The 21077-nt window shown below is 40.3% G+C and overlaps 1 protein-coding gene across 2 annotated transcripts in view; it reads left to right on the forward strand.

Moving 5' to 3' along the window:
- Window positions 1-21077, forward strand: part of stk10 (serine/threonine kinase 10) — a 119174-nt gene that overhangs the window by 50496 nt on the left and 47601 nt on the right. For both annotated transcript variants that reach the window (XM_059990195.1, XM_059990196.1), the window contains exons 3-6: window positions 9848-9896; window positions 11440-11589; window positions 18893-18965; window positions 20326-20520. In XM_059990195.1, the coding sequence (XP_059846178.1) occupies window positions 9848-9896; window positions 11440-11589; window positions 18893-18965; window positions 20326-20520 (467 nt within the window). The remainder of the gene's footprint in view (window positions 1-9847; window positions 9897-11439; window positions 11590-18892; window positions 18966-20325; window positions 20521-21077) is intronic.

Genomic DNA, 21077 nt, shown 5'->3' on the forward strand with positions numbered 1-21077 from the left:
CTAGATTCATATTATGCATATACAAGGGAGACTACAATGTGATGAAGGTGGAATTGGATAGAGTAGACTGGGAACACAGGCTATATGGTGGGACAGTTGAGGAACAGTGGAAGACTTTCAAAGAGATTTTCATGGTGCTCAACAAAAGTGTATTCCAATTAAAAACAAGGACAGTAAGGGTGGGGAGAGCCAGCCATGGATATCTAGAGAAATAAAAGAAGACATCAAACTAAAAGCCTGTGCGTACAAAATAAGCAAGAGTAGTGGGAAATTGGAAGATTGGGAAAACTAAACAGCAATGAAGAGTCACTAAGCAAGCAATAAAGAAAGGGAGGGTAGATGAAAATAAACTAGCACAAAATATTAAAAACAGATATTAAGTTTTAAAATTATATGAAACAGAAAAGGGTGACCAAGGTGAACATAGGTCCCTTGGAGGACGAGAAGGGGAAATTGATATTGGGTAATGAGGAACTGACTAAGGCTTTGAATGATGATTTTATTGGTCTTCACGGTGGAGGACACATCTAACATGCCAAAGAGAGCTGATATGGATGCGATGGGAGGTGAGGACCTTGATACAATAGCTATCACTAAAGAGGTAGTACTGAGCAAACTTGTGGGCTTAAAGTTAGGAAAGCCCTCTGGACCATGACGGAATGCATCCCAAGGTACTCAAAGAAATAGCAGAAGTTATAGTTGAAGCTTTTGTGATAATTTACCAAAATTCTCTGAATTGTGGACAGGTCCAGGCAGATTGAACAAAGGCAGATGTCATGCCACTGTTCAAAAAAGGATGTAGGCAAAAAGGCCGTTAACTATAGACCACAAACACGAGGAAATCTGCAGATGCTAGAAATTCAAGCAACACACACACAAAAAGCTGGTGGAACACAGCAGGCCAGGCAGCATCTATAGGAAGAAGCACTGCCAACATTTCGGGCTGAGACCCTTCGTCAGGACTAACTGAATGAAAAAATAGTAAGAGATTTGAAAGTGGGGGGGAGGGGGAAATCTGAAATGATAGGAGAAGAAAGGAGGGGGAGGGGTGAGGCTAAGAGCAAAATGGATACAGAGCTGGAGAAGGGAAAGGATCATGGGACGGGAGGCCTAGGGAAAAAGAAAGGGGGAGGGAAGCACCAGCGGGAGATGGAGAACAGACGAGTGATTGTGAGATGGGCAGAGAGAGAAAAAAAAGGGGGAATAAATAAATAAGGGATGGAGTATGAAGGGGAGGAGGGGTATTAATGGAAGTTAGAGAAATCAATGTTCATGCCATCAGGGTGGAGGCTACCCAGCTGGTATAGAAGGTGTTGTTCCTCCAACCTGAGTGTGGATTCATCTTGATAGTAGAGGAGGCCATGGATAGACATATCAGAATGGGAATGGGACGTCGAGTTAAAACGTGTGGCCACCGGGAGACATTAATGATCTGGATGATGGGGTAGTAAATTGGATTAGTAAGTATGCAGATGATACTAAGGTAGGTGGTGTTTTGGATAATGAAGTAGGTTTTCAGTTTGCAGAGAGATTTAGGCCAGTTAGAAGAGTGGGCTGAGCGATGGCAGATGGAGTTTAATGCTGATAAGTGTGTGGTGCTACATTTTGGTAGGAATAATCCAAATAGGACATACATGGTAAATGTTAGGGCATTGAGGAATGCAATAGAACAGAGTGATCTAGAAATAATGGTGCATAGTTCACATGAGATTCCACCTTCAGGGGATAGGGTGGTGAAGAAAGCTTTTGGTATGCTGGCCTTTATAAATCAGAGCATTGAGTATAGGAGTTGGGATGTAATGTTAAAATTGTACAAGGCATTGGTGAGGCCAAATTTGGAGTATTGTGTGCAGTTCTGGTCACCAAATTATAGGAAAGATGTCAACAGATTAGAGCGAGTACAGAGGAGATTTACTAGAATGTTACCTGGATTTCAGCACCTAAGTTACAGAGAAAGGTTGAACAAGTTAGGTCTTTATTCTTTGAAGCGTAGAAGGTTGAGGGGGGACTTGATAGAGCTATTTAAAATTGAGGGAGATAGAGTTGACATGGATAGGCTTTTTCATTGAGAGTAGGGGAGATTCAAACAAGAGGACATGAGTTGAGAGTTAAGGGGCAAAAGTTTAGGGGTAACACAAGGGGGAACTTCTTTACTCAGAGTGGTAGCTGTGTGGAACGAGCTTCCAGTAGAAGTGGTAGAGGCAGGTTTGATTTTGTCATTAAAAAAAAAAGGGTAAGTATAGGGACAGGAAAGGAATGGAGGGTTATGGGCTGAGTGCAGGTAGGTGGGACTAGGTTGAGAGTAAGTGTTAGGCACGGACTAGAAGGGCCAAGATGGCCTGTTTCCGTGCTGTAATTGTTATAATGTTATATATAGAAGGCTGCATCGGGAACACCAGACACAGTCTATCACACCAGCCGACTCACAGGTGAAGTGTCACCTCAACTGACCCTGAATGGTGGTGAGGGAGGAGGTGTAAGGGCAGGTGTAGCACTTGTTCTGCTTACAAGGATAAGTGCCAGGAGGGAGATCAGTGAGAAGGGATGGGGAGGAAACAAATGGACAAGGGAGTTCTGTAGGGAGCAATCCCTGCAGAAAGAGGGGGGAGGGAAAGAATTTAAAAATGCAAACACGAGGAAATCTGCAAATGCTAGAAATTCAAGAAACACACACACAATGCTGGTGGAAAGCAGCAGGGCAGGCAGCATCTATAGGAAGAAGTACATTTTATAGACCAGTTAGTTTACCGTCTATAGTTGGGGAAAATGCTTGAAACTGTCATTAAGGAAGAAATAGCGAGGCATCTGTAAAGAAGTGGATTCATGAAACAGACACCGCATGGATTCAGCAAAGGCAAGTCCTGTTTGACAAACTTATTGAAGTTCTTTGAAGGTATAACAAGCGCAGTGGATAAAGGGGAACAGATGGAAGTTATTCACTTGGATTTCGAGAAGGCATTCTATAAGGTGCCACATAAAAGACTTATCCATAAGATTAGGATGCATAAAGTTGGGGGCAATGTATGGATGGAGAATTGGTTACCCAATAGAAAGCAGAGTGGGGATACATGGGTGTCTCTCTGGTTGGCAATCAGTGGTGAGCAGTGTGCTATGGGTCGGTGCTGGGCCCGCAACTGTTCACAATATACCTTAATGATCTGGAAGAGGGGACCATGTGTAATGTGCCTTAAGTTTGCTGATGACACTAAATTGAGTGGAAAATCAAATTGTGCAGAGGATACAGAGAGTCTGCAGAGAGATATAGATAGGGTAAGTGAGTGGGCAAGGGTCTGGCAGAAGGAGTACAATGCTGGTAAATCTGAGGTCATCCAATTTGGAAGGAAAGTTGCAAGATCCAATTATTTAAATATTTGCATCATGCTGCTGTGCAGAAGGACTTGCGTTGCTTGTGCATGAATAGCAAAAGGTTGGTTTGCAGGTACAGCAGGCTATCAAAAAGCCAAATGGAGTTCATTGCTAGATGTATTGAATTTAAGGCAAGGGAAGTTATGCAGCAACTGTATAGGGTACAGGTGAGGCCCCATGTTGAGTACCGTGTGTAGTTCTGGTCTCCTTACTTGAGGAGGCAATGCTGAGGAGGTTCACCAGGTTGATTCTGGAGATGAGGTGGTCGGACTATGAGGAGAGTTTGAGTCGCCTGGGACTATACTTGCTGGAATTCAGAAGAATGCGAGGAGATCTTAAAGAAACATATAAAATTATGAAAGGGTTAGATATGATAGAGGCAGGAAAGTTGTTTCCACTGTTAGTTGACATTAGAACAAAGGGACATAGCCTGATGATCTGGGGAAGTAAATCTAGGATGGAGTTGAGGAGGAGCTGCTTTTCCCAGAGTGGTGAATCTGGAATTCTCTGCCCAATGAAGCAGTGTAGGCTACCTCAGTAAATAAATTTAAGACAAGGTTGGATAGATTTTTGCGTAGTCGGGCAATTAAGGGCTATGGGGGAAAAGGCAGGTGTAGGTGGAGGGGGCCATGGTCAGATCAGACATGGTCTGATTGAATAGCAGTGCAGCCTTGATGGGCCAAATGGCCTATTCCTGCTTCTAATTATGTTTTTGTGGTGTTCACCATGAAGTCATGTTTGGAGGGTATCCGCTGTAAGGAGACCTTGGATAAACTTGGATTGTTTTCTTTTGTTGACCTGTGAAGTATAAGTATCTATGTGAGACACTGACAGGATATATAGCTGGTCTTTTTACCAGGCTGGAAAGTCAAATACCAGGGGGCATACAGTTGTAAGAAAAAGTTTGTGAACCCTTTGCAATTACCTGGTTTTCTTCATTAATTACTCATAAAATGTGGTCCGATCTTCATTTTATTCACAATAATAGACAAACACAATCTGTCTAAACTAATAATTTGTACTACTACTTGTCAATACTCAGTATACTATTTAAACAATCCCACTCTGGGTTCAAGAAACGTATGTGAACCTCCGGGGTAATACCTTCTTCAAAAGCAATTTGGAGTCAGATATTCCAATCAATGAGATGGGATTGGAGGTGTGGGTTGTAAAAGCGCCCTGCCCTATTAACTGAGCATCATATTACTGACAGAGCCAGCTATTCTCAAGAAAAAGCTGACTATGTGCACCAAGCCCTGATCAAAACAACTTTCAGAAGACCGTAGAAGAATTGTAGAGATGCATGTGGTTGAAGAAGGCTACAGAAGCATTTCTAAAGACCTGAGTGTTCATCAGTCCACAGTAAATGAAATTTTCCACAAATGGAGGAAATACAGTACTGTTGCTACTCTCCCTAGGATCACACCAAGAGCACTGTGCAATGCTGAAGGAGATGAAAAAGAATCCAAGGGTAACAGCAAAAGACCTGCAGAAATGACCTGTGAAAGTCTCTGTTCTTGGCCCATTATAAGTAAAACACTGAGCAAGAATGGTGTTCATGGAAGGACATCGCAGAGGGAACCACTGCTCTAAAAAAAAAAGCATTGCTGCACATCTTATGTTTGGAAAAGACCACCTGGATGTTCCACAATGCTTCTGGGACAATGTTCTGTGAGACAGAAGTTGAACTTTTTGGCAGAAATACACACTGCTGTGTTTGGAGGAAAAAGGGTACTACGCACCAACACCAAAACCTCATCCCAACCTTGAAGGAACATCATGGTTTGGGGCTGCTTTGCTGACTCTGGCCCTGGACAGCTTGCTGTCGTTAAGGGAACAATGAAGCCAAAATTGTTTCAAGACATTTTAAAGAAGAATGTCAGGGTAGTAGTCTGTCTCCTGAAGCTTAATGGAAGCTGGATGATGCAGCAAGACAATGATCTAAAACACATGATCACCATTGGCCTTGTGCTCTGAAGGGTCAGTTTCCTGTTCTGTAGTGTTCAATGTTTTATGGTAATTAACTTACAAAACAAGTTATGTCCTCTGCCGATGTTCAATCTTTCAAGTATTTGAGGTTTGCATGTTTTTAGTATGTACCGCATATGAGGAGACTGGAAAGGAAATGGACAGAAGTCAGATTAAAAAAAAATGGGTATGGGGGAACACAAGCTGGCAGATGATTCTTGAATCCAGACGGTTGGGGTGGGGGGAGACTGAGAGGAAGGCAGGAGATTAGGGGGTGGGAAAAGGCAATAATGTGAGAAGATGGGAGGTGATGAGGATAAGGCAAAGGGCGGAAGAAGGAATCTGATAAGAAAGGACATGGACCATGAAATAAAGGAAGTAAGATGGGGAACCAGGAGGAGGGAGGTGAAGGTGATGGGAGGTTGTAAGGGCAGGAGGGAGGTGAAGGTGATGGGAGGTTGTAAGGGCAGGAGGGAGGTGAAGGTGATGGGAGGTTGTAAGGGCAGGAGGGAGGTGAAGGTGATGGGAGGTTGTAAGGGCAGGAGGGAGGTGAAGGTGATGGGAGGTTGTAAGGGCAGGAGGGAGGTGAAGGTGATGGGAGGTTGTAAGGGCAGGAGGGAGGTGAAGGTGATGGGAGGTTGTAAGGGCAGGAGGGAGGTGAAGGTGATGGGAGGTTGTAAGGGCAGGAGGGAGGTGAAGGTGATGGGAGGTTGTAAGGGCAGGAGGGAGGTGAAGGTGATGGGAGGTTGTAAGGGCAGGAGGGAGGTGAAGGTGATGGGAGGTTGTAAGGGTAGGAGGGAAGTGAAGGAGTCTCAGGGCTAAGGGAAAACTGGGGAGGATAGTCATTGGAAGTTATAGAAATCAATGTTTATGCTGTCAGGTTGGAGACTATCAAGGCAGAATATAAAGTATTACTCCTCGAATCTGAGGCCATTGATAGAAATGTTGGTGAGGGAATGGGAAATAGATTGCATGCCAAAGCTCTCGATGGAATCATTGCAACCCTGACGTCCAGCTGCTACTTATGCTCTTCCCCCTCTACATCACTCCCCCTCCCCTTTTTGTTTTGTGGCTTCTTTCCCCTTCATTTCCAGGCTTGAGAAAGGGCCTTGCTGTGAAACATCTGTACATTTCCCTCATGGGAACCGCTTGACCCACTGAGCTCCTCCAGCATTTGGTCTGTGCTGATCCAGATTTCCAGCATCTTCACTGTTTTTGTCTCCTGTACCAGCTGGATTGCATTGATCAGTTTTGGAGGTCATGCTTCTTTAAACTTAGTGACTCACCTGTAACAATTAATTTTAAACTTGTTTTTCTACTTTCAGGACAAAGAAATTTTAATTTAATTTCACCAAAGTTAAGGCTTGTATGTAAGCTAATAGATGTAAAGAGTAGAAGTGTGCAAAGAACCAGTCTGATTAGTTATTATCTCGGGTACTATTGCGTAGAGGCATAAACCAGGCTGCACAGACAAAATGCTGGAGGAACTTGGTGTGTTGGGCAGCATCTATGGAAATGAAAAAAGTTTTGGGCGAGATCATTCTTCCAGACTCAAAAGGGATGAGGGAAGACACCAAAATAAAAAGGTGGGAGGTTAGCTAGAAGGTGATAGCCTGAGCCAAGAGGGTAGGAATGGTAAAGGGCTGGAGAGGAAGGAATCTGACAGGAGAGGCGAGTGCATCATAGGAGAAAGGGAAGGAGAGGAGGGACTCAGGGAATTAAGAAGAGGCAAGAGGCCAGAGTGGGGAATGGAAGAAGGAAGGGGGAGGGAACTAGGTTGGATAGGTTTTAAATTGCTGACTGCTGGAAAAAGTTACATTTTTGTCAGCTCCATTAAATGCTGCTAGCCTAATTACAGTGTATTTTAATAAGACATATCTGATACGCCAAGACTTGCATACTGAAACATGAGACAGAAACCAGGTAGGAGCTTGCTCACTGGAGCCTTTAATCATCTTGGTCTGTTAGCTGCATAGCAAGCTGCTTAATGACAAGTCAAGACTTGGATTTAAAGTTTAAAGTTTGATTCCAGTAAACTGAGAAATTGTGCTTTTTTGAAATTGATTTTCATGAAAGTGACTTAAGACAAATTGAATTTGAGTTACCATGAGTTGTATGTAGTAATTCTGTATGTTGGTTCAACATACATTCAACACCCGCAGGCTAAAGCAATTCCTCCATCTCTTTTCCAAATAGACATCCCTGCATTAGACTCCATCACTACAGGAAACATATTTTCCAGATTCGCTCTCTCTCGGCCTTTCAACATTCTATAGGTTTTAATGAGATTTCCCCCTCCTCCACCACCCACCTCCCATTGGTCTAAATTCTAGTGAGTACAGTCCCAGAGCCATAAACACTCCTCATATGATAACTTGTTAATTCATAGAATCATTCTTGTGAACCTCCTTTTAACCCTCCCCAATATCAGCAAATTCTTTCTTAGAAAAGGGGCCCAAAACGGCTCACAACACTCCAAGTGAGGCTCCAAGTGCCTTATAAAGCCTCAGCATTGCATCCTTGCTTTTATATTCCAGTCCCATGAAATAAATGCTAGCATCATATTTCCCCTCCTCACCACCAACTCAACCTGCAAGTTAACCTTTATGGAATCCTGCAGGAGGACTCCCAAGTCCCACTGCACCTCTGATTTTTGAATTTTCTGCCAGTTTAGAAAATAGCCGACACCCCTTGTTCCTTCTACCACAGTGCATGACCGTATACTTCCTGACACTGTTTCATCTCCCACTTTGCCCACTCTCCCAATCTGTCAAAGTCCTTCTGCAGCTTCTTGACACTACCTGCCCTTCCACATATCTTTGTATCATCTGCAGACTCGGCCAAAAAGCCATCAATTCCGTCGTCCAAATCACTGACATATAACATAAAAAGAAGTCCCAATACTAACCCCTGTGGAACATCACTAGTCACTGGCAGCCAACCAGAAACAGAAAGGGCTCCCTTTCTTCCCACTTTCTGCCTCTTGCCAGTCAGCCAAACCTCTATCCATGCTAATATCTTTCTTGTAAGCCCCAAACGAGTACGAAATCCAGTGGCACATAGCCAGCTCCAGCATCTGCTTCACTGGTGACCGCAGCAGATGTGTCCGAGGCACGTAGGCCTTGTTTACACAACACCCTCAGCAAAGCAGCTTTATTCTTGCCAATGAACCTGGGAACCGGGCTTGCAGTATTCTTTGCCACCAATGTCCGATGGTTTTGCGATCAGAACAAGAACGTCAAAGACAATCACTTGCACCTTTTTTTTTTGGACCGTGCATTGTCTTGGTAGAACGGTATGCAGCATGTCCAGGTGAAAACACTACAACAGTATGCAATCAATCCACCTCAATCACTGTCGAGCAATTTGCTGATGGGATGGGAAAGTTCTGGAGTATTTGATGTTCTTGGTATCCAGCAGTGACTTTAATATGGGAAAAGCTTGTTTTTGAAATAGTTTAACTTCTCCTCTTTACACTGATCATTGCCTGCTGTGTGATTGCTGTGGTTTCAGTACTGGGGGGATGGGAGCTAAAAAGGGCAACACTACAAAGAGCAAATGGATAGATATGAGAAATAAATGTGAGAACTATTGTCTCTGTGTTCCATGGATGTTGTCTGACCTGTGTCTATTTTTGACTTTTTTGTTAAAATGTATAAAACACATGAAATATCAGATATCTGAAACCAAAAAATCAGAACAATCAAAGGAACTGATTATTTTATTTCTGTTGTTGTATATAGATCTTACTACATTGGTAACACTTGGCCTGTTTGCCCAGTGTTTTGCGAAAGTATGGGCAGACTACAACGTTCATGTAAACTTGGACTCCATTTAGTCATTGTCCTTGGAATAAGAGTTATGAAGTTTTTTGTGACCTTAAAGATAAACATACAAACTTCAGCTTATTGTGAGTCACATACTCAAACCAAATCCATTAGGAACATTGCCTGCTTTGTTGGTAGCTACCTTCAAAGAGATGAGGCTTCGGGCCATTCTACAGTCCAAGTTCTAAACCAGCACTGATTCTTGTTCCTTGTCTTCAAATCCCATTCACATTCTATGTCACAATCTGTAAAATTAAAATTCATCTTTTGCCCTCTGATTTGCTATGTCAAAATATCCCAGTGTTCATAGAATACATTATTTAAATACTAAATTTTCTAAATCCCATTTTCACTGACTCCGATTGTTCTTGTTGAGAGGGGATTGCTTCCATATTGTGGAATGTACAGCTTCATATCTTCTGGTTGCATGATTAATATATCTGCACTTTACAGCAAAGCAGTCCAGCACAGTCGAAGGTTTCTTCATGAGATTATCATTACACACGGTGATCAATTGATCAAGCACAAATAGGAAGCTGGTGCCTTTACTTTGCTTAATACCCTCAATAACTGGGTAATTGGATTATATAATACCAATATGAATGCATCTCTGAAATGTTTTGAATGTACTTTAATCTTGCTCAAAATTTTTATGTGCCTTTTTTTTCTTATTTCTTATTTTAAAGATTATGATCGAATTCTGTCCCGGAGGTGCAGTGGATGCCATAATGCTGGGTATGCTTCTAAAAATTTAAATGTGTATTTAATATTTGTAATGTTCATTATTTGCAGAAAATGGTATTTCGGTAATTACTATTGCTTATGATCCAGCAGAACTCCACCATTTGGTGGGAAAGGAAGACTAGGACACTTTAGCTGTTAGGCAGAGTATATTTTTGTGTAAATGGGCATCTCCAGTTATTCTTTTAGTTTCAAATTAGCATCCTAGTTTGTGGTTTTATTCTGGGTTTTTATATTTTAGGATTGTTCCACTCTGAGCCGTTTTTGTAATCAGCCAAATGCACAGAATTTGCATAGCTTGTATGTTCTCTGTTATATCTTCCATGGCATGTTTATGCAGATAAACTCTGAACTTTCAGCAGGTTCACTGGCATCCAGGTTTGCAGATATGACCTTTATGTTAATTAGAAATGAAGGAATTGCTGAAACGAGCTGTTCCCTTGCCAAGTAAAAATCTTGAAAATGGTATAACTTGCAGTATGAGCTACAATAGTGTTATGTTCTAGGCCAAAATTCCTACTCATGAAACTCACCAAACTAGCTATTTCAGGTTCCATGCCCTTTAAAATAACTTATTTTACAGAACTACCTTTTTACCTTCTACCTTGATTTTGTGTATATACCTTAATCTTTGTTACTTTTCAATGGTTCAAAAGGTAATTCAAAATTAGATTAAATCTTGGTTTGATGGTGAACTCTTCGCTATCATTGCATTGATTGTAAGTACAATAAATGACTCTTTAATGATACCCACTTTGAGGACATTAGTTTCCCCTGTGGTTGGTAACCAATAGCAATTGACATAGGGAAAGAGTTAAATCTGTGTTGTACCCACTGCATTGTTTTATTAGGCAATTTTCAGATCAGAATTAGATTTAATATCAGTGGTGTATGTCATGAAATTTGTTGCTTTGCAGTAGCAATACTTTAAAGTGTTAGAAATTACAATAGGATATGTATATATTATAATTATGTGTTTCTATATATCAGAACATTGTCTATTCTGTAATGTGACAGAAGGGAAGAAGCTGTTCCTGAAGTATTGAGTATATGTCTTCAGGCTATCATACCTCTCTCTTGTAGTAATAAGACGAGAACGTGTCCTGGGTGTTGGGAGTCCTTAATGATGGCTGCTGTCTTTTTGAGGAGTCATCTTTTAATGATGTCCTCACTGCTGCGGAGGCTAGTGCCCATGATGGAGTTGGCTGAGTTTGCAACCCTCTGCAGCTTTTCCGATCCTGTGCAGTGCCATCTCTGTGCCAGATAGTGATGCGACCATTTAGAATGCTCTCCACTGCCCATCTGTAGCAATTCGTTGGTCTTTGTTGACATACCAAATAAAGATCAGACAAGTGTTAAAATTCTGTGGATAAATAGGGCCAGTCTTTGGCATTGTTATGTGCGAGCTTGAATGCTGTTGTGATTTGTAACAGAGCCACCACACCACCCTGCTCTTGCTAACTGCCTCTAATTTAGGATTCTGATTGCAGATGATATCCCTTGTATTTTGTTTATTATATGGCATTTTCTTCAACAGAATTGGATCGTGGGTTGACCGAGCCACAGATCCGTGTTGTAGCTCGGCAGATGCTGGAGGCTGTAGACTACCTTCACAGTCAGAAAATCATCCATCGGGACTTAAAGGCAGGGAATGTTCTTCTCAGCCAAGATGGCAATGTTAAACTAGGTAAGGAATTTGCTTATTCCCAACAATCATAAGTGAAAAGCGCCATCTGCTAATTTGTAACGTCTAACAGAAGAAGTTAATAAATAAAATTAAGCTGTGCAAAACACTTTGCTTTTCAGTAACATGTATGGATCAAGCGATTAATTCTGAGGAATTGTCTATAATTCTTTAAATGGAATTGTCTGTGAAATAGTTGTGTAGCTTTTGAGTTCCAAAATTTGGTTCCACTTGAAGGAGCTACTTGTAGTTATAGATTATGGATGTTTAGCATTAGAAAAAAAAGCTTCATGGAGATTGCTGCAGTCTGCCTGAATACCGTTTTCTTTTTAAAGATGGTTCTGAGCTGCATTCTCTGTTGAGATCATAGCTCAGACTTAGCTGGGTTTTAGGGGTGTTTTTGAGCAAAGTGGTGGTTCTGGGGTAGAGATGGTTTAGGGACAGGGATATGGAGGAATTGGAGAACGGTTTGGACTGTAAGCTGCTGTACAGTGTTTGAAGGCTAGTGACATGGTCAGATGTTGGGCTGGCAGAGCAGGGAGGACTGGGACCTGTAGGCATGCAAATTGGCAAGACTAGAATTCTAGGCCTAGTGTTCAGGGCCCTGTTATCAATGAGTCTGGAGCTCAACACTGAATTCAGATCCGTGTCTGGTTCTCATTCATCATCAGAAAGTCTTGGGTTGAGACAGAAGATGTTAGCCTGAAGATTGATCCAAAGTACAGAAGTTGAGGCGCAGGTCAGTGAATCTGAGTTTACTGGGGAAACCAAAGGTCCAGTCTCTGGAATCCACAATTCCGCTGGAGGCTGAGAATGAAGATTGCCTACCTAAGTTAAAGTGTTGATTGTGCACGAGTAGTTGGGTGGAAAGGAGGAATGGGGCTTGTTTTGCTGTTGTAGCTTTCTGTGCTGTTCTGCCTAGCAAGGTGGGCATGATATATTGGTGCTGGAATGTGTGGTGACACTTATGGGCTTCCCAGCATATCCTTGGGTATCTGGTTGTTATCGCAAAGAATGTCTTCAACCCAAAGACATCAAATTACTTCCAATAACCATTCTTTCCATCCCATTTGTTTCCCTTTATCTCTGACTCATAACCTCTTCTCTTTCTCTTCTCCACCCTCATGACCTGCTGTTCACCTACACCATCCCCCTTCTGTTTTCCTATCCTCTTCTTCCATGGTTTGCTGTCCTCTCCTATCAGATCCCTCTATCAGCCCTTTTCCAACTATCACTCCCAGTTTATCACATTACTCCTTTATGCTCATGCACCCCTACCCACCTTCCTACCTTCCCTGCTCCATCTGGATACACCTCCCACTCACCAGTTCATGTTCCTCCCTTCCCACACTCTTATTCTAGTGTCTGCCGTCTAGTCCTAATGAATGGTTTTATCTCAGAATGTCGACTGTTCTTCTCCTTTCATTGATGCCACCCAACCTTCTGAGTCCCTTCAGCGTTTCTCCAGGTTATCAGCATCTATAGTCTCTTGTGTTTGAATTGACTTTTATTCCTTCTTGGCAAAAGCAGAAGCTTCATTAATATTAGAAAGTATATCCCAGTTTGGAGGAGTGTGTGGGTGATGGGGAGAAGTGACGGGCGGAGAATGGAAGAGGGAAAAGAAAGGGAAGGAAACAAGGTGATGCGGGGTGGGGTGCGGTGGGTGTAGGAATTAGGAGCTTCTATCCCAAATCCCATCACCCTGGAGAAAAGAGGAAAAAGGGTGGAGTGGGAACACTTTACAGAAAATTTGATAGTTCAGTGTCTATGCATTGGATTGTAGATGTTATCAGCCCATTTCCTTCTACAGATGCTACCTGACCTGTTGAGTCCAATCAGCATTTTGTTTGTTGTCCAGATTCCAGCCATTACAATCTCTTGTGTCTTCAACATTCAAATATGTTTCATCAAGTACTTTGAGAAGTATATTCTGTATACAGCTTCAAAAGTAAGGAACTTATTCATTAACTTGCTAGCGTAGCAGTTAGCTCGACGCTACTACAGCTGGAGGCATTGAAGTTTGGGGTTCAATTCCTGCACCCCGTTTTAAAAAAATAAATAAATAAAATAGAAACATATTTTTAAATAATTGTATGTCCTTCTTGTGAGTGCGTGGGTTTCCCCCAGGTGCTCCAGTTTCCCTTCTGTCCGAAGACACATAGGTTAGTGGGTTAATTGTTCATAAGTGTATGTATTGTCCTGGGATAAAGCTGATATTAAATAGCTGGGTTGCTGGTCAGTGCAGTTGTACCAGAAGGGCCTATTTAGCACTCTCTCTAAATTAAAAATAATAATAAATGGGCTTTTGCATCCGCTTCCCACGGGGGTAATATAGCTTGGTCGTATACCCAGAGATGAATATGCCAGTCTAGTACTGAGAAAGTTGTGTTCGATATTAAACAGGATCTCAACCAGTTCCGAAAAGGAACAGTGGAGCTCGGTTGCTGGCCAATATTTGTCCCTCAGTTAATAAAACTTATCATACTGCTGTTTCTAGGATTTTGTTTTGTAGAAGTGAGATGTTGTGTCATGTTTACTTTAATAAAACACTGATAGTGCTTCATAATGACTTCAGCTGAGATTAAATTCGCCCCGAGATCAAAGTTAAAAGTATATTTATTATCAAAATGTGTGTACTTTTTACAATGTTGAGATTCATCTCCTTGCAGCCACAAAACAAGAAACCCAAAAGAGCCCATTAAAAAAAAATCCAACACCCAATGTACAGAGAGAGAAAACAAATCATATAAACAATAAAAGCAAGCAGCAGCATACAGAAGGACAGTGAGTCCATGTACACGAAGCCTGGAGCAGGGCCTCGGCCTCCGCCGAGAGCAGAGCAAATGTCACGGAGCCGCGAGCAGAACTGGCCTAACCCTCGTCTCTGCTCCCAACGCCCTGCCCTTTCAATCCTGCCCTATCCGGCCTGCAGTTTAAATCATCCAGTTGTCGGGTTGTTCCTTGCTCTAAGATCTGGGCTCTGTCACATTGATGCTGTCTGGGCCTGGACCCTGTCACCACCTTTCCAAATCAGTCTGGCACTTAGATCAAACAAAACTTGCTCTTGGTTTAGGTGAATGGTCTCCTCCGCTCTGACTTTACTCCGCTTTGTTCGCTCCAACTGTCCTTCCTTTCTCTCCCCCCCCGCCCCGACATGCCTTGACTCCTTGATTGAATGTTAATTGTAGATTGAACTTTACATGAATCTAAGTCATTCTATTTCATGCTTTCTACCATTGTGTTATTTTTTTAAAAGTCTTTGGCATTCATTTCTGCAAGTTTTATAGGCCGCCTTGTAAATGAACAAGTCATTTAGATTAATGTCGGCTTATCTTCAGTTAAACATCTGAGATTAGTTTCAATGGCGTGAAAAACACATGACTTTCTATTTGAGGAACTGGAATGAAAAGGAGACAAGCTCCCAAGCATTTCCATGTTTCCGTTTTGTATGAAGTACTTAATTTGGGACATTTTTCTATTTTAAATTGGCACAAATTCTTAGCTGTAAGAGCACGATTGAACACTTTCTGTAATACTCTGTATATTCCACGAGGTGCTGAGAATGCTGCCTTCATCGCTTGAAAGCAAGTAATAACCATTCCCTTTAATAAACTGCTGTTAGTAACTCCTGTTTTTGAGCTTGGAGCCGCTTTGCACATTTGGGTTTGTTCCAGCATATTTTTGATGCCACCTTGTCCTATTTGCCTGCTCCCACCCACCAACCTTAAAATGTAAAGTTAGCAAAGTATCTAAATTGTATCAAGGTGCAGATCGGCTGTGCTTTTAACTTGACTGGGTTCAAGGGCTGTGTGGGTTGTTGCTGCAATACTGTAGCAGTAAATTGTTTACAGGACAGGACAGTGCTGCTACAGTTTGAATTGGAAGAAATATTCTATGGAACCAGTTTGTATTGGATGTACAATTGGTTACACTCATTTACAGTGAGAACAGTATTTGGAAAAGAGAAAGGAGATGTATTCAAAAGCAAAAGTCCTCAGTTTCTGTGCAACAGTGTGTGCAGGAAGTACATATGATTGGATTTGGCTGTCTTATTTTTGCAGTTTGCTGTTGTGATTTAATCCTGTATTGTTACCTTGCCAACTAAAATGAATACATTATATAATAGTTCTATCTTTGAGAATACGGGGGGGGGGGGGTGCTTTATTTGTGAAAGATTTTGCGAAATTTTTGTTATAAATGGCTTCAAATTGTTGCAGCTTTTGCCAGTTTTACACATACTAGAAGTGTTTCATTGTTTTGGTTTTGACTTGCAACCAATCAGAATTGTAAAACAGCTGCGCCCAACTTCCTCTGACCCTGCTCTGAACTCTGCACTGAGCCTCAAGTGCATGTAACAGCTTTTTTTTACATATTGCAAGACGTACTAGATTTCCAAATTAGTACAGTGACATAGGTTTTTATGAGCACTAATTGAAAATAAAAGGAACTATAGATTACATGGTGATGGAAATTGATGTGCACACTAGTTAACAGCAAAATCTGCTTCCCATACTTGTAAATTTAGGGGAAATCTATATCTCTTGGTTTCTGTATTTCTTATCCAGATTGAAACCAGTGAAGGTAATGAATTTTGCTGTGACGATTTTCCATTCGAGCTGAGGAAAGAACTGATGGCTGTTCAGAAAGAAAATTTTTCATTTGCAAACATTTATGAACATTTTAAGAACTCATTTTTACCTTTTAAAATTTTACTTTCACTGTTAAATAGGTAAAAATGACAGCCAGTTAAACACTGCAAGATCTCACAAATTAGGACTGAATTATATTTTTTGGTCCGTAAGTGGTACTGAAGCTGTGGTTACTTGCTGTTTTGACAGCATGACTGATTCCGACTGAGGCTAAGATGAAAGATTATAGTGTCAGCATTGGACATTGGCTTATGAGCATCTTATTGCCATTACAGTTATTTTCTGAAAGCTGAAGTGTGAAATAAAGCAGAGTAACAGAATCAAATCGGGTTTTTTTTTGCAATGACAGAAATATCTTGACAGCTCTTGAATGAAGTAAAAGAAGCTGTCAGAAGTACCGCATAGTGAAAATCAAAGTGGATTCAGAAGAACTAAATTGCAAGTTTGTTCAAAAAACGTCTTTTTAGCTTTTGCAAAGGTGAGGAAGGAGGAGTTTAGGGAGGTATTTTACAAGCAAATGACCCAAGAAGCTGAAAGCATGACTGGACTCTCTGACAGTGGTGTCTGAAAAGAGGATGCTGTCCAAGTTGCATGCCATCTTGGACAATGACTCCCATCCACTCCATAATGTACTGGTTAGGCACAGGAGTACATTCAGCCAGAGACTCATTCCACCGAGATGTAACACTGAGCGTCATAGGAGGTCATTCCTGCCTGTGGCCATCAAACTTTACAACTTCTCCCTCAGAGTGTCAGACACTGAGCCAATAGGCTGATCCTGGACTTATTTCCACTTGGCATAATTTACTTATTATCAGTTAATTATTTCTGGTTTTATTTTGCTGTACTACTCTATTATTGGTTGGTACAACTGTAACAAAACTCAATTTCCCTCGGGATCAATAACGTATGTCTGGCTTTAAATAGCGGTCTGAAGATAAAAAGGCAAAGGAGGAAAGTAAAGAACTAGATGTGGAAGGAATAAGAAAGGCAGGCATTAAGTAGGTGATTGTGGCAGGGTTGACATCTTGGATCGGCCGGTGTTCATGTGTCTAGAATTGAACAGAGGAACTCGAAGGAAAGGGGATGGTTCCAGGAAGAAAGATGCAGAATTTTGGAAGTTGAACTAGTACATCAGTCATTGTTGACGATTTGACACACAACCTTGCAATGTGAGCGGTGCATAGAGAGATCAGAATAATGTCAGCACACCTGTCAATGCAGTACCTACAATTTTGGACTAGGATTTTGACATTCCTTCCAAGTTCTCAGTGATGTATTCTAAACTTTTAATTATATTTATTATGCTTTCTATTAACACTTCTTTGGGGGGGGGAGTTTATGCATTGAATTTGTTTTCAGAAATAACTGCTGCTTATCAGTGCCTACCTTTGGCTCTGTGTATATGGATGTATTAACAGGGTGTGGTTTAATTTGGTAAAATTTAACTAATGACCATCCTTTTGTTTCACAGCTCTACAGAGTAGATTATAAGTAATAAATATGAATGTTAGTGCACAGAAGCTGGTTTTGAAGCTGTTGTAAATCCAATGTATCTGATAACCATAATAAAAATGTTCTAATGGGGAGACATCCAGTGTGCAAAAGATGACAAACTGTGTAAATACAAAAAGATCCAGACAGCTTTGGGATGAAATTCTGGAGATTGGAATTTTGGCCAGCTGATCCACGGCTGCAGTGATGGAGAGGAAAAGTTTAGAGATAATAATTAGGGCAAAACCATAAAAGCATAAATTACCTGATTGGAGTGTGAGAGATGGGGAGGTGTAAGACCATGTAAGATTTGGAAATGTGAATAATTATTTTAAGATTGAGACTTTACTGAAAAATTCCATTGTCCATAAGCTGAGTTGGAGGGAAAGCTGTTACGGCAGTAGAACCACAGTTAATACTACGATGATGGCATGGAAAAGCTTTATCGCTAGGTTAAATATAAAATTGTGGCTCTGAACTGCTTAAGATAGTAGCCAGGGAGCTGAATGAAATCAGTGATTGCATATCAAATTTTAAGATGGAGTCTAAATTCTGTTAATTTTGATAAGCTACAGTTTAGTGACAAAGGAGGGCTGAAGAGAACTGCTGACTGAGGACTGCATGTTGTCATATCTGTGAACAAAAGTATTAGCTTGAGTAATGCCAAGTTCTACCAAGAAAAATGAAAATTCGAGACTTGCTGCATAGAATGCCTATTCCACAAATTTTGTTCCTGGGCCTCGTGTATTAATACATAATAAATGATGGTGAAATTTAATGTGCATTGCACTTAGTTAGGCACGTCAGAAAATTGTCACACAAGTGGCCTATCTGATCCACAGGCCACAGACAGTTTTGCAGTGCCTCTATAAACCTGCTTCAGCTTGGCTTAACTGAATGGAATATGATTTCACATTCTACTTTGTCATTTTGCTTATTATCCTTTATTTTAAAAGCTCACTCTTTGTGTTTTGAGAACTGCTCAATTAAACAAACCTGCATCGAAGATTGTCTCAGTACAAGGCTAATTTTACGTTTTGTTATAAGTCTCCTATTTTGATAACATTTAGGATTTTGTGATGGTAAATGTTGGACTGAAATTGTGGAATTATTATCAAACTCCTAAGTTATAACAATAATCTTAAATTGTGTTCTATTCTTAGCGGATTTTGGTGTTTCAGCAAAAAACACAAAAACTCTGCAAAAGAGGGAAACATTCATTGGAACACCCTATTGGTAAGCTGACAGTTCCCTGTACAACATGTTCTTTAATACTAAACATTGTTTTGACTTCTCACATCAGTCTATTAGTTTATTGTGATTTGGTGATTTGATGTGGGAAATTCATTTTTATTTTAATCATTGTACTTTTGCTGATCTGTAAGTGTTCCCATGTGTTGGAGGGCAAATATAGGGTAAATAGGGTAAATATGTATAAGAATGTTGAAATTATATTTTGGAAAATAAAATTCTTGTATGATTTTCTCTGTGATACATTGTGATAAAATGGGTGTAATATTTGTTCTCAATTGTATTAGTAAGTTGTCCTGACCATTGTCCACTTCTATTTCTTGGGTGTTTTCATGATCTTTAGGTTCTGGTATACCTTTTATCAGTTATTTTAAAGCTTCCAATATGAAACTTATGACTCTAATAGATAACTTGCCTTGGACCATTTTATTACATCAAAGCTACCACACAAAGGCAAGTTGTTAAAGAAATGGTTTATGAAATAAGACAGGCTTTGTTATACTCGTTATTTTATTACATGTTGATTTATATCATGGGCTGTTTTCTAATGGCATGGTACCACAAAAATATGGATGTAAACTTCAGCTATGTATCTAAAATACTGAATGCATAGGCACATTGGTGGAAAATAATTGGTTCATTCAACAAGCTCTGCAGCAGGATAACCTAAGCAAAATGAGCAAATACCACTTCCTCTCCACCTGTATCCATTTTTATGGAAATCTCCTACAAATGGCTAGAAGGGGTAGATTCAGTCTTGGTATTAAAAATGTATCCTATGTTTTGCCAAGAAAGATAGATGTGTAGTTTTTAAAATATTAATTAGTGGCACCAAAGTTATTTTTTGTAGTTTAGTGTGCTCCCACAGCTGCATTTTCTCAAATGTACAGCTTATTCTAAGTCTTTCGTCAGTAAAATTGATAGCCAATGCTATGCAGATTAAAAACAAACAAAAAAATCAAAACCGAATGTTCTGAGAAAACAACTAAAAGTGCATCTAAGGCCAGGACATGGGTTATGTTTTAGGGTAAATATGTATTTATGTTTTGACATAAATTATAAATATAACAAATGTAACATTTAAATGTTTATAATGATCAGCTTTAACTTGACCACCTACAACACCCATTCAGTTGTAAAATTTCCTTGATTTTTGTGTCTTTGTCATTTCAACTAACAATATCAAATCCTCTGTTTAATTAAAAAGTTGTACTTTTTGATTCGACTTTTTAAGGAGAAGTAGAATTAAATTGAATTATGTTGGATACATTTGGTAATTGAGAATATTATAATTGATTTTGAAAATTTCTCTTAATTTGTTCTTGATTTAATCATTTGTTTTCAGGATGGCTCCAGAAGTAGTGATGTGTGAGACTATGAAGGACACTCCATACGATTACAAATCCGACATCTGGTCCTTGGGTATAACCTTGATTGAAATGGCACAGATAGAGCCACCTCATCATGAGTTAAATCCAATGAGAGTTTTACTGAAAATTGCCAAGGGAGATCCTCCAACTTTGGAAAATCCATCAAAATGGTAATGGTAACAATTAAATTGTTGACTTGTTCATGACCTATTTTGGCTTAAGAACATGTGGGAAACTTTCAAGCATAAATTCTTACAGAAGTAGAAAAGAGAAAAGAAATTCAAAGTTCATTGCTAGGTTACTGTGGAAATGAATTGCACTGTGCATCTTTGATCTGGTTCTCATTCTGTGAAAAGTATTGGAGTTACTACTAACATGTCCTGCACCAACATTGATGAAATGGTTAAATACCTCGAAGTATTACTGAAAGGCAGTGATTTTTAAAACTTCTCATACATAGTCAAGTACTGTATCTGTTGCATTTTTTAAAAAATATAAGCTCCAATCAGGATTCACTGAACCTCCTGTGCCAGAGTTGCCAAGGTAACACAACCAAATTGGTGTCAGAGGAAAGACCTGTTACCTGTAGTTTTGTCACTTAGGCCTACCAAGCTGAAAGGCAAACTTACTGAATGGAAAGAATTATGCCAATGGTTTATGTTGCTCTGTTGAGATTATCACAGGATTTTCCAGGCAATGTTAATCATATCAACCTGTGCAATAGTTT

Source organism: Hypanus sabinus, chromosome 15 (assembly GCF_030144855.1).
Source record: "Hypanus sabinus isolate sHypSab1 chromosome 15, sHypSab1.hap1, whole genome shotgun sequence".
NCBI lineage: Eukaryota > Metazoa > Chordata > Chondrichthyes > Myliobatiformes > Dasyatidae > Hypanus > Hypanus sabinus.